The 14,136-nt window shown below is 43.0% G+C and overlaps 1 protein-coding gene across 3 annotated transcripts in view; it reads right to left on the bottom strand.

Annotated features, from left to right (window-relative positions):
- PTCH1 (patched 1) overlaps positions 1-14,136 on the bottom strand; it is a 72,732-nt gene that overhangs the window by 34,860 nt on the left and 23,736 nt on the right. For all 3 annotated transcript variants that reach the window (XM_047830096.1, XM_047830095.1, XM_047830097.1), the window contains exons 3-10: positions 8,472-8,661; positions 5,313-5,382; positions 5,117-5,208; positions 3,514-3,712; positions 3,101-3,222; positions 2,179-2,326; positions 1,216-1,347; positions 652-807 (exon numbers count right to left, since the gene is read on the bottom strand). In XM_047830096.1, the coding sequence (XP_047686052.1) occupies positions 652-807; positions 1,216-1,347; positions 2,179-2,326; positions 3,101-3,222; positions 3,514-3,712; positions 5,117-5,208; positions 5,313-5,382; positions 8,472-8,661 (1,109 nt within the window). The remainder of the gene's footprint in view (positions 1-651; positions 808-1,215; positions 1,348-2,178; positions 2,327-3,100; positions 3,223-3,513; positions 3,713-5,116; positions 5,209-5,312; positions 5,383-8,471; positions 8,662-14,136) is intronic.

Below are 14,136 nucleotides of genomic sequence, written 5' to 3'. Positions count from 1 at the left end.
ACAAAGGGCAGCAGATTAGATGTGTGAAGTCCAATTCTGACCACTCCCGAGCCCTTGAAAACATTACCCCCAGAGCACCCCCCCCACCAAGTTCCCCAAAGGACAGCTCACACCATTGAATCTAGTTTTCTCTGAGGCTTAAATCCCCCAGATCGAGCTGTTTTAGCGCACAGGAGATCTTGTGCATTTCTATTTCTAAGCTCCGTTATATTTTTTAAAATTAATAAATGAGAAAGAATCTGACTCATGGAAAGCAGCAGATCTCAGAGCATGAGCCCTGGACCGGCATCACTGAGAAGTGATGACTGGAAACTCTGGGGGTGGAGCCGGGCAGTCTGAGTTGTCCAAGCCCTCCAGGTGACTCTAGCAAACACCTAAGTTTGGGAACCATGGCTCTAATAAATGGTCTTAATTTCACTGATAAGTGAAGTGCCTCAACCAAGCAACAAGCCCACTCAGACCCTCCCCCCCCCCCCCCCCCCCCGGCCAAGAGCTCCACTTTGAGGCAGCAGCCCCCTCCCCCGAAGTGTGGCATCTTGGTGGCAAAGGACGGAAGACTCTTTAGGTGACAGGGACACATAGGAGGCCGCAGGGCTAAGCCTGGGGAGGAGTGTTTGTCAATAAATAGTGGATGGATGTCTCCTTTAGTACCTGAGTTGTTGCAGCGTTAAAGGAAATCCCGATCAATGAGCACAGGCCCAATCCTGCAGCCACTGACAGTGCAACCAACAGGACGCCAGCCAGCCCCACGGCACCCTGGGACTTGGAGCAGTCCCAGCGCAGCATGGTTAAACAGGCATAGGCAAGCTGCGAGCAGAACCACAGGGTGGGGGGCAGGTGAAGGAACAAGGGGGGATGGGGGGCGGTGGGGGGAGACACAAAACAAAAGCCAAACATTAGAATGTGTAAGGATTCTAATGTTTTCCCCCACCCATCACCCCAAATCAAAAAGTAGAACTTATTGAATCCAACAACAACAAAAAATTTACATTACAGACATCACATGAAATGATATGAGTCAGAGATGGGCAAACTACAAATGGGAGAAAACGCTTTACACGACCACTTTTGAAACCGTTATGAAGCAGAGCTCTCTCTGTCTTGGATGCACGTGTGTGTTAAGAGCAGTTAAAAAGCAGGAGCGGTCATGGAAAGATAAAAACTAAAAACCAAACCAACCGCCCCATCCCCCAGGAGAACTGAATTGACTGTTACCATCAGTAAGTAGCCACTGGCCACTCGGATGACACTGACATCAGAGAAGGACTTGAGGATGTCGTCCAGGGTCGTCGTGGTAAAGGAAAGCACCTTCTGTGTGGAGTTTGGGGCGACACTTTGATGAACTACCTGTGGTCACAACATAAGGATAAAGTCCGACATGGAATTAAAGCTTCAATGGGCTTTGACAGCACAGATCTTGGGGGACATGCCCCCTCCACTCAACCCTCACTTTTTTCTGATGCATTAAAGAGTTCTACATGATCCAGGTTTGAACTTGGACTAACATGAAATGACCCTGGGCCTGGAACAATGAAGGCCATTACTAATCAGGTGAGAATCTGGTGCTGCGGTGAGCCAGAATCCTTGAAGCCCACTCCAAGCTTTATTTACTCCACCTATTCACCTCTCTGCCACTGTACAACTGATCTGTGGGTCCCCTCGGCTCCCCACTAATCTAAAACAACTTATTCCTGTGGTGACTCCTCCCCACTTTGTTTGCTGGCCATTTTTAAAAGGTCACATGCAGCTCAGCAGAGGTCACTGCTTGGGAAACAAAGGCCAGCTCCTGTCATATGACCTAACCAAGGGGACTGCAGCTGTGAATAGATTCTATGCCTTGCTAATGTTTTCCAGACACCTTTTCTTGCTAACCAAGTGTTGTTGTTGTTGTTGTTTTAAACACTGTTATGCCTTAGTTCTGGAGTTCACAACTGGTTACTCAGAATATTTCAGGCATCCCAATTAGAATTAGCATCACCCAGACATTAAGATTTTCAATGTCTATCTAGGAAAGGAAGAAAAGTTTCCATCCCACCAAGTACCCAAAATGACAATTTGCTTTAAAAATAAATTCTAATGAAAAAAAAATCTTTTAAAACATTGCTACAATGAAGTATTTAGTAACTAAGGGGTTTGTACCCAGATTCAAAGGTAGGCGTCGGAATGCTGGCGATTTACCTCCACGTACGTCCTCTGCCAAGCCTCCAGGATGGCTGCTGCCTTGTCCTCGTTCCAGTTGATGTGTGACACATACTCGTACCCCTTGAAGTGTTCGTACATTTGCTTGGGAGTCATTAACTGAAACATGGTCTGCAGGGCATGGGCACTGTGATGGGTGGTAAAGACACAACATCAGCATTTCCAGGAAGTAGTTCTCACAGCTTAGAATCACAAACAAGCACCCCCAACTCACTTGTGGCCATTCTCTCCTTCTATGTGAGCACATGTTTCCATTAAACAGGGCCTGATGGTTGTTTTATTTAATAGATTGATGTACCATATTAAAGGTGTAACCTTACGAACCTTTTACAGATATACCCCGAAATTAAATTAATAGGCAATTTCCTTTCTCAGTTTCTATTCAGTGAAACAGGAAGGGTCGGGGAGTAGATAGCTTGACCAGATATGCTGGGCTCAGCGCTGCATGCTTGCCTGTGCAGAAATCCCAGACGACGGCTCTCCCAAGGGACAGATCTCAGACGGAGAGCCTGACGCTTGCCGGAGCAGAGTCCGCGAGTGCACAGAGGATCATTCTTGTTTAGCTGTCACAGCATTTCACCCCACTGGCTACGACCAATGTTTTCTGCCCACTTTACACTTGTCCTGATCTTCTACCTGACAGGTCTTCTAAAAACCTGTAGTCACTAACTAGAGTCTCAATGAAAACAACAAATCTCCTCTTGAAAAATTCCCCACAAGGTGTTCTTTCAAGCTGGTCTGGTCCAGTAATATTTCCTAAGATTCTATTACACCAGGCGGCTAGCTAGGATAACAGTTAGGTATTAATGCAAATACACTTGCAGATGTCAGAAGGGAAGTGGTTTCTGAGGAAAGGACAAAAAATAGACGGCTTGGATTTTTCCTCCATATGTTGGATTACCTGACAAGCTTCCCAGTGCTATTCTTGACTGTGCCACCCACAATCAGTTCCTCCTGCCAGTGCATATACTTTCTGGATAATCCATGACATCCACCGTTCAAAACAAGGGCCACATCAAGAGGCTAAAATAAAAAGACAGCCACATAATTATGGGAATCAGTAGGCAGGTCACATGCCTTGTTAAAATCCAGTGCTTTAAGGGCTTGTTTGTTTCAGAGAGAACATTAATAACAAGGCTAATGAGAGGCGTATGGCAAATCTTACAGCAAAATTTAGCTCTATAAACAAACTTAGCTCCATAGACAAAAAAAGTCGTTGAGAATCAAATCTTAAAAATGAAAATAATAGAACTCCAAATGGGGGAAAGACATCAAGTTTTTCTCTTTCAGGGAAGAATCGAGGACTGTACTCACTTTGGTTGCATTTTTGTTGGGAGCTGTGGCAGGGCAGTCTGGATCAGCCGGGTTGAGGCAGGGCCGGTCCATGTAACCATGACCAACTTGGGCCTTATTCAGCATTTCCTCCCAGCTGTCCACTTGATAGTTTATTTTCTTTAACTCTTCTAGGAATTCCAAAGGGTCAAAGTTTGTCCACTGCAAAGGAGGCTTACCTCTGTGAAAGAAATTAGGAGGCGAGACCATGAAAGGAGGCTTCCAAGCCTCTTTTCCAAGCCTCCAAGACGGCGTATATTGTATATATTGTGTCTGGATTGCATGAGGCTTTCTGGTTGTGCTGCAATTCTGGGACCCTGGCATACAAAATAAATGCCCCTTTCCAGTGTATCTGTATGCAAACCTGAGTCAGGAAAGTAATTCATGAACAAAAATGCCAAGCAGAGAGCTTGTAAATTAATGAAGCCATCAAAGAATCTTTACTGGCTGATATGTCATATTTAATACCTACTTCAGAATTAGCCAAAGGGCACTTTCTAGCAAAAGACTGAGATCCAAAATTAGGGGGGGTGGGGGTGGGTGGGAGAAGGAATCACAATGTCAAATTAGCACTTGCCAGCCTAATAAATGCTTTGTAAATGTCATCAATCAAAATATTTGATCTCCATTACCTTTAATAATCCCATACTTATGAGCTCTCTCTGACAGCCTGGCAGTCGACCCCGAAAGCCCCCCGCTGCCTCTGCCATCACCACCATCAAGGCCACTTCCCCCCACACTCACTTTTGAATTTGTGCTGTTGACAGACCAGAAAGGCTTTTGGCTGCCTGTTATGTGGTTCAAACCACACTGTAGCTGCTTAACCAGGCTGAAGTCATTATTCAGAATCTCCCAACCAGAAAACACAAAACCCCTTATTTCCCATCTAAAACTGTACACTGAAGGTCAGGGTATGGCCACTGCAAATTGCTTTTGCAGATATGTGCAAGCTAGGACAGAAACAATAACCCAAGCACGAACTCTTGCATAATTAACTGAAAATGTCTACACTGATTAACAATTATTCCTTAAATGACGTGGTATGTATAATATCCAACTGCTAAACTGTGAAGCATCCCCTGCCACGGCCTTCAAAGATAGCGGATTTCCCCCTTAAATGCCATTAATGTGATCCAAAGAAAGGTTAGTATTTTACTTCACAGGAAGATCTTGAACTTTAACTCAATATGTTTAATTCTGACATGCACGCACTAATAAATTCTCTGCTTAAAAAATAAACTAAACCTATGGAAGGGCTTGGTCAGCAAAACTGCAAATATCTTATTAAAGAGTTAAAAATCATACATACTCTGAAATAATTTGCATTTTATTTGCATATAAATAGGTTGGTAAAAGTGAATGAAATTTAATGATGTCTTCAGAACTTTTTTTTTTTTTGAAAAGAGGAAAAACATTCTGCTAAAGTCCCCTCTCCCCCAACTATTCACTCAAAACATGCCCATGGAATCTCAATGTTTTTATTTCTTGTTCAAAACTGAAACAGAATAAACAATGATGAAGTAACATCACAGAAACCTTCTAAAATTCAGAAATCAGACATCAGAAAATGATATCACATACTTACAGTAGGTACGCTGTCCCAGATTGTAACTTTGCCCCTTCCCAGAAGCAATCCAAAGGTGTAATAATTAAACAAGGGTAAAGATATTCTATTATCTGTCAAAGTTAAAAAAAAAAAAAAACAAAAATAGGCCACACATTAGGCTAATGCATAGCATTGAGGAATTTTTGAGAATTGTATGCAAAAAAAGAAAATATACCTGATCCATGTAACCTGTTTCTGTGATAAGTTCTCCAGATTTGTAACACAAATGTTCCAATTTCCACTGCCTGTTAAAATAGAAAGGAGAGACAAACATTTCTCACTGTAATAAAGTATGGAAATCCATGCAAAATCAGGACAACAGAACATATAGAAAGAACTGCAATTTTGATCACTTTTAGGTATCTGTCAAAACGAACACAACTTTTGGCAAGTAAAGACTCAACAAGCTTAATTTAATGAATAGATAATACTCAATTGTAATTAACATGTGGGTGTTTATGTAAATGAATGCTACCAAAGTACTTGAAAAGTCCTGTTTTCTTAAGTGTTCTCCCAATAATCTTGTTTACGCCATTATCTGCTTTTCTACATACACTGAACAACTTCAGGGCAGATAATTCAGTTGAATTATCACAAATTCAAAATACGTGGAGACTAATTAGTAAGGTTTATAATGTATTAACATATATTTAGGTGGGAAAACGTAACTGACTCATTTTTACTGGCAGTTAACGTCCTTATTAACAGACAGTGTTCCAAACGAATTCTGCTCTGAACCATGACGGCTGTAAACAGCATTGCCAGGTAGACAGATTTCCTACTTTACAGTTTTTTATTCTTATTCTATAGAAATGTTATTAAATATACTGATCACCAATTATCTCTATTATCTATCATCTATCTATAGAATACTAAAGAACTCTGACATCTCTAGAAAAATGCTCTATAAGCACATGCCTTTCCAAGTGTATCAGGGAATTTAACTTGAAAAAAGAAGAAATTTGGAAAGTATAGGGATGGGAAATCCAAGAGAAAAAAATTTTTTTGAGTCTCTCTAAATTGCTCTAATTTATTTATTCATCTCCTTTTTCTTTTTTTTTATTGGTCACCCAAAGGAATGTTCTGGACTTAGCCCTCTTCCCTGTGGAACCTTCGCATCTATCCCTCAGGGTCCTCACTGAAATGCCACACCTTCCCACTAGGCTTTTTTTTTTTTTTTTTGCCCAGGGCTATTGAAAATGACCCCTTTCTCATGAACCACAGAATACTGCTGGTCTGATCTGTTTGATAAATGGAGCACCTGGACTTGGGAGTATCTGTGTTTGGCTTCGTACATGCCCATCTATGGTGTGATACTTTCCTCTTTCTAGCTAGACCATCAGCTCCTAATGCAGGGCCCAAGTTATCCATCCATCCTTCCATCCACTCACCCACCCATCCACCCACCCACCTACTCATGTATCTATGTGTATGTTTATATTGAACTCCACATAGCATCAACACAGACCATCTAGCCTGAGTAGGTTGTCAATATCACTTGATCAGTGAACTCATTTACACTTGCTTGAGACGTCATGGCTGTGCCTTAAAAAAGCCCCTGGGCTTGGAGCCAGAAGGAAGGGTTTGAAAACTGTCTCTAGTGTTTAAAAATTGTATGAACTTGGACAAATGGTCCAGTTAATCTAATTCCTGGTTTTCTTGTCTAAAAAATGAGATGGGTTTAACTAGGTGTTCTTTAAAGCTCATTCCAACACATAAAAGTTCTCTGGTTCCATCTCAGATTAAGAATATAATTTCATTGTACAGACACTCACATCTCCTTAAGTGTCTAAGTGACAAGTCCTTCAAGGTAGGGTCCCATTGTGTTAAGAATGGGTCACAGCATGCTTTCAGTGGCCCTGGAACTTATTTATTTCCAAATTCCCAGCAGGGCCTCTACTTGAAAGTTCTGCAAAACTGCCCTGGGGAGTTGCTTCCACTGCAGAATGGGAGGGATGTGCTGATAAGATTGGGGATGTGCTCACTAGCCAAGTTTGCTTGACAAGAGTGCTAGAATACCTCCTTTTCATACATTATATATCTCGTTCTCAGAACCTCCTGAGGATAATAGACCACACTTGATCAGTAACTGACTTTACAGATGAGGAAACAAGAGCATGTCAAAGATATGTGACTCATGCTGGACCTTAGGGTGCTGCCTCTAGCTAGATGGGTCTTAGAGACAATCCAGTGAAGACCATGGGGAGTGGAGGTTACCGTAGCAGGGACAAGTACAGATTTTCCTTTTATTTTCTCCCTTCACTCTCCCTGGCCTCTGAATAGGTGTACAGTGGCACTTCCTCACCTCCCCTGTGAAAAACTGTGTCATCAACCAGTCAGTTAAGAGGTGAGGGACAGGTTGGGGTTAGGCAAATGCCAACTGAGTAAGCAGTCCCCTGAAAACAGGGTTTAGTGACAGTCATCCCAATAGTTCAGGGAGAAGATCCAGTTCAAATGTATCAATCCAGGCAGTTAGTCAATCAACAAATTCTGATCTAAATGCTGGGGGTGGAAGAATGGACACGATGTGGTCCCTGCCCTGAATAACGCACTGTTTAAATAGAGAAGAAGGACTGTCAATTTTGTTCCAGAACTCTTCATATGCTTTTATTATATCCACAGCACTGTTAAGTTAGTTTTGAAGCTAAAGGGAAATATTTTGTGAGGCTGTATTATAATTCCACCATATCTGCCTACCCATCAGTAAGAATTCACCATAGTGACTCAACCGCTATATGCTTTGTGACACATGCTGTCAATATCTGTAGTGAATACAAAGTAACCATACGTAAAGTCTTTCATTTTTCTCATTCCTTTCAATTTTTATTCATGTTTATTTATTTTTGAGAGAGAGAGCGTGAGTGGGATAGGGGCAGAGAGAGAGGGAGACAGAATCCGAAGCAGGCTCCAGGCTCTGAGCTGTCAGCATAGAGCCTGATGCAGGGCTTGAACCCACGAACCACGAGATCATGACCTGAGCCGAAGTCGGGCGCTTAACCAACTGAGCCCCACCCAGATGCCCCTCTTTTCTGTCTTTTTGACTAAAGGCAATTCAAAATGTAACTGCTCCAAAAATATCTTAAGCAGGAAAGATCCTCAGAATGGCTGTATAGCCACCCAAATGGCTGCTTGAAAACTCATACTCATTTGGGTATATAGTGCCAAGATACTTAGTGAAAATACATTATAACGTATTTGATCTGTTACCAAACTCTAGAAATGAAATTCAAGATTTAAGAAAATCCCACTTATCAGAAAACTACTTGAACACTGGAAGCATATTTCCAGCACAACCTTATTTAGTAAAACCAGCCACTTCTTCCCGCCACCTTACCTGTTGTACATATATACATGGACTCTGCTGGCCTGGAGGGCGGAGTCCAGGTGTTGTCGGAGAGCTTCTGTGGTCAGGACGTTAGCACCTTCTTCTTTCGGGGTCTGAATCATGAGCTGAGGATTAAACATAGCCTCCTCTCCAATCTTCTGGCGAGTATAGTTTAATTCGCGACTTACTCGTCCGCCAACTGACAAACATGTACAGGTTTCAATTAGAACAGAAATATCCCTGTGAATTCATGTTCTGTTATCTCACTAAGAGGTACAGGATACAGGATAAATTATCTCTGGTCATGAAAATACAGGGCTGATGTTTGGGGGATAACGTTCACTTTATTATTACTGGCAATGTTCATTTCACCAATTAAAAAAAAAAAAACACGGAAAAAATACTAAGGCCATGAACAACTGTCCTGTCTGTTGCATATGCAAACCTAATGCATACGTGCTTTGTGCACCTTCTAACTAATGTGCCATATGTATAAAGGGGGAAGGGGAAGGAAAACATGAGACACCTTTTCCTTGCAGACCAGACCAAATTCCCCTGTTACAATTTCTTTCACTTGTGTAAACAATGTGAAGGGGCAGCACATTTCAAGATAAATGGCTTCAATTTACACTCTTCTCCTAAATAATCTAGTAAAGGTAACAAGGAAATGTTTCTCCCTGTTGAAAAAGAAACAAAGAAAGGTGGCAAATGTGTGCTCGGCAGAAAACTTGCCAGGAGAAGATAAATAATGTGATTTACATCAGATGTACTTGAGAGGAACCAAATGTCTCAGCTGTGGCCAGGACAGCCAGTCTCTGGATCCTGGCTCTATCAGACTCACCTGGTCAGCATCCGGAAACAAAGGTACCAGGTTCTGAGTTGCCTGTGAGCAGGCAGCCTGTGTTCCAGAAGCTCCCCAGGGATCCTGAACCTGCTGCAAGCCCAGAAGCCTTGCCCCAGTAGCACCGGGCTCTCCAGGAGGCTGGCCACAGTGGGGCATGCTACAGGTGAGGGCAACAAGGTACGCTTTTTGTTTTCTTTCTCAGGTCTTAGGTTATATTTCAACTATGGCTTTAGAATAAGCCAAGCTCAGAATGCTGGACCTGGCTGGGAGGTATGGGGGGCAGGGGGAGGGAGGGAGTGTCACTTCCCAACAGGGTAGGTGTGGGGGGATGCAGTTGGGAGTGCTCTGGAGAGCATGCTTTGATCCAATATGGTCACAGGGAAGGGGCTGTTCCAGAAGGGCCCGGGAGGGCAGGAGAGAGACAATCCTAGAGCAAGCAGCACCCCTTACCCTTCTCCCCCTCCTTACACACACACACACACTCCAAGGCCAGCTGATGAGTCTGAACAGTGAGTCTGAAGAGTTCCTAAAGTCACTGGTAAGTTTCATGTTTACTGGAAAACAGGCCTTCAGCTACAGTGTAGAAAGAGCCTTCAGCAATCATGGTAAGCTTTCCCACGAGGAGGAATCCTTTTTCTTCAAGTTTAGCATTCAAGGACATAAACATTTGGTTTGGGCAAGTAAGGAAGTACTGGGAACAGCGGGCTGTTTAGTTCTCTTGGCATATTTTATAAACAAGGGGGCCGGCTAAAAAGCAAATAATGCCCTCATTAGGAAAGCTAGTCCAGATTCACAGACTGGCAGGATCATGTGTGTGGGTCCACGCAGATGGCCAAGGCCACTGCGGAATACTGTGAGGTGAGGCCCAACATACTGTTGGGTGTGTCCAAGAGGAGAGAGGAGGGGGAGGATGAGGAAGGAGCGGAGAGGGGCAAGGAGAAATGGGGAGGGGCAGAGGGAAGGATATTATCAGTCAGTTACAGAAAGTATTAAGATTCCTTGTGCAGAAAACTTTGACAAATGCCCTGGGGAATTGCCCAGGATACTGCAATCAATTTGAAGTTAAAGAAAGACTACAGGAAAACATAGGAAACTTGCAACAAAGGATAAATTTACATGAAGTCCTAGGCCTTTTCAGGATGCTCTTCTAAAGCTGCCTGCAGGCAGGGTCTGGCTCCTTCTGGCAGGAATCACAATGTATTATTTCAAGCAATTAACTAGAGAACTGAATTAGACTCAATCCACATTCTCTGGAGATAAAAAGGCTGTTTGAGGCTAAAAAGCCAATTATTAGTCCAGAGGTCACTTCTGAAAAGCTACAGACTGCCATGCCAAGATCTCCAAATAGCCTTTTTGAAAAAAAGCTCAACTCCTTCCTTTTTCCTGGCTATATGACATCAATACCCCACACCTATAAATCATTTATATTTCTACCAGCTCCTGAAGCATTGGCACAGCACACGATCCCTCATTCTGCTTACAAAGTCCTACTTCCTTTATTTTTCCTGACGCTTAGAGCTTCAGGTGAATTCAACCATGAGGTAAAAACAAACATCAACAGAGTGGGACCACAGACACTCCCTCCCACCTCTCCTGCTTTATAGCCTCTAACTATAACCGATAAGGTGAGGATCCAAGAGACGAGTACACACAAAAATAGAGATCAAATGCAAGGTTCATGCTCCTGAAAAGAACTGTCTACATCTTCCAGACCAACCTCACATTCGAGCAATTATTTTATTACAGGGGTTTTCAAAAATGATGCTATTTCCTACAAGATATAAAAACGTACCTCAAGGGCTTTATAGTGTCACTTTTTAGATGTTTTAAAATGTATATTTAAAGATGTATATTTTTTAATAAAGGTGTCTATCATGTCTCTGGAACTGAAAATATTTTTTTCTTCCTTCATTTCTTTGCTCTAGTGATAAATGTAATATTTTGCTAATGTGACAATCATTTTCAACCAAGACAAGACTCTCATCATAGGTAGACTGAGCAACTGGAGTTCAAAAACCCTGAATGGCCTCCAGCACCTATGCCGTATCCTACTTTTCAGTAGCGTTCAATTCGGTTTTACATACGACATGGCCATATTTTATTTAACATTCCATCTATTATTTTTGCAAAACTATTTGGTAACTTTTTAAAAAGTTTCGTGGACATCCGCTTTACTTGACAAAGAGTCCTAACACTCACCCAGCGAGCATATGAAGGTGCCTGCTGTGTGCTACACAGCGGGGTGCTATGCGGGGTGAGACCGGTGCGTTCTCTGCTCCAAAAGGCTTGCTGGCCAGTGAAGCACACAAGCAGTAGACAAACAAATCAATAGGATAATCTCATGGGATGACAAGTGCCTTGGAGGAAACACAGATGGTAATGCCAGGATAGTTACCGGGTGGTGGGGAAGGGGGAAGCCCCCTTCAAATGGAGTAGCCCGGGGAGACCTAAATGGAAGTAACATTTAAGCTGACTTTGATGAGCTGGGGGGGACAGTGTCTGGGCAGAGGAACCAGCAACTGTTAAGCCCTCATGTCTGGCTTGCTGCAGGAAGAGAAAGGAGGCCAGTGTGGCTGAAGCTTGGTGAGACCATAATTATGTCATTCATTTGGTTGCACCGGTAGACTTAGCTCCTTCTCGGGTGTACCTGTGTCATAAGCTGCTCAGCGTTCGTATGGTCTTACATCAGTATTCACCCAAGGTGCTCTGGAGCAAGCTACCAGAAACAGAAACCTCTCTGGACAGAGCAACTTTATGGACTCCTCTGATTTTTGCTACCCTAGCAAATGCCTATCCTAAATCACAACGGGGTGACAGCCCAAAGCTGTTCCTTTTCTTGTGAGTCTTCCTCATCACACATCATCGTGATGCTCCATCAGCAGGAAGCCCCACAGACCCCATTTCAAGCGACTGAAGTTACAGGTGCAGTCTGGGGGAGATGGTTTTTCTCCCTTCTCTGTCCCATGTTCAAGGTCAAGGTCCTTTCTATTTAAAAAACAATCTGTTCATGAAATACTGCATAATTATTTCCAACTACTGAGCAGAATGAACCGTACGATCCAGTATTTGTGATGTAGATGTATGAATGCTGACAGCCATGTGAACAGCCACTACTGCTGTGTGGTGGTTTATGGATAATATTTACCCATTTCCCTTTTTGAGGGTTATCACTACTACTTAATTTTTCTGCAAAGAACCCATATAATTAAAGACTTCCATGTGACAAAAAGAGAAAAATAAGAAAGCTACTTGGTAGGGATCTGAATTAAGCTCAACGCAAACAAAACAAAACATGCATATTCATTAAATTCTAAAGTCCTCTTATATTCTTTTCCTTCTTCCAAATGCAATAACTTTTAACAATAAAATAACAATCAAACTCTTTGAACAAGACTCATGAAAAATGTTATCTCAGGATCCTGGGACACGAAATAGCCTTTTACATTTGTGTATGTTTTTCATCTGCAAACCCATTTCCCACTCATTCTTTACCTATTTATAAATATTTTGCTCAGTGCGGTGCTGTTCCCTCATCAAGGTGGGGCAAGCTGACTGGACAGTCAGGTGGTGGGAACCAGGACCAGAAAGGCAGCACTGAGATTTGGGACGAGTCCCTGTGACATAATTGGGCTTCAGTAACCTTCTCTATGAAATGGGATGAAAATGATACTACTAACCTCATAAATTGGTGTGAGTGTTAACAATGTGTTGTGAAATTTCCCAAACCCTGAACTCATCCACTCATTCGGTTGCTTATTCATCACAGGGCATATATCATCACCCTTATTTTGCAGAAGAGGAAAAGTAGCTGCAATTGTCCAAGGTCCCCCAGCTGAGAGGAGGTGGAACCGACCCTCAACCCTAGTCCAACTGCCTGGAGAGAGCCTTGTGGCTTCTGAGTACTAGTTGAGGATAGGAGTTTAGAAGTCCTGAATTCCATATACCAGACTGTGTCAAGCTCATAGCTAGAGCTTTTAGAATGCACCTGCACCAGAGTATTACACAGGACAACGGTTGGCATTGTTGCTTAAAGGACAACATTGCTTCCCACAGTGTTTACTGCCACTGTGAGGAGATAGTTTTTTCAGTAGAACCTCATGGGTGGCAGTAACAGCCCCCCATTTTCCTTGGGATCCCCAGAGGGGCCTGATTTGGAGGAGGGGGTTAGAGAGACTAGGGTACACAGCTTTAGGCCTCTTTACCTGCAAATTCTCCAGAAATCTGAGGCTTAAACCAATTCTTTGAAAGAGCTGGGGTAAAAAGCATCACTTCCCCAAAGAAGTTCTTGCTCAAGCTCTGCTGATCCTTTCCTCCCTAAATCAAACCATTATGGTTTTCCAAGGTGAAGAAGGGCCAGCACAGGTGAGAAACCATTCCACCCAGGGGTCCATACCTCTGGGCCAGTGCTGTTCCATTCCATGGTAGACAAGAGATGTTCCCCTCATGATGCTCTCCCACCTTGTACCATTCTTCAGCATGGCCCTTGCACAGAGCTTAATAAACGGCTGCAGCATTCATGCACAAAACTTTTAGCAAAAGCTTATTGTGATCCACATAAAGGTGATCTGAGGGACCAAACGAAGTATTTTTCCCAGTAAATTCCAAGTCCTTTCAGGGAGGCACCGCCCGCTGCCCACTTATCTCGGCACACCAGGCGCATGCGCACACTCAGTGTGTCAGAGGAATAAATGAATGAACAGCCTCAATACAGAGCCTTGGGAACAGGCAGTCATCTGTATAAGATATTAATTCTCCCCAAAGCCTCAAAAAGTCAATCAGTCAAAACAAATGACCCTTTCAGCCTGAAAAGTACCCACTCAGAGTCCAATT

Source organism: Prionailurus viverrinus, chromosome D4 (genome assembly GCF_022837055.1).
Source record: "Prionailurus viverrinus isolate Anna chromosome D4, UM_Priviv_1.0, whole genome shotgun sequence".
Classification (NCBI taxonomy): domain Eukaryota; kingdom Metazoa; phylum Chordata; class Mammalia; order Carnivora; family Felidae; genus Prionailurus; species Prionailurus viverrinus.
The sequence above is the reverse complement of the archived record's forward strand: the minus strand, read 5'-3'. Positions and strand labels throughout refer to the sequence as shown.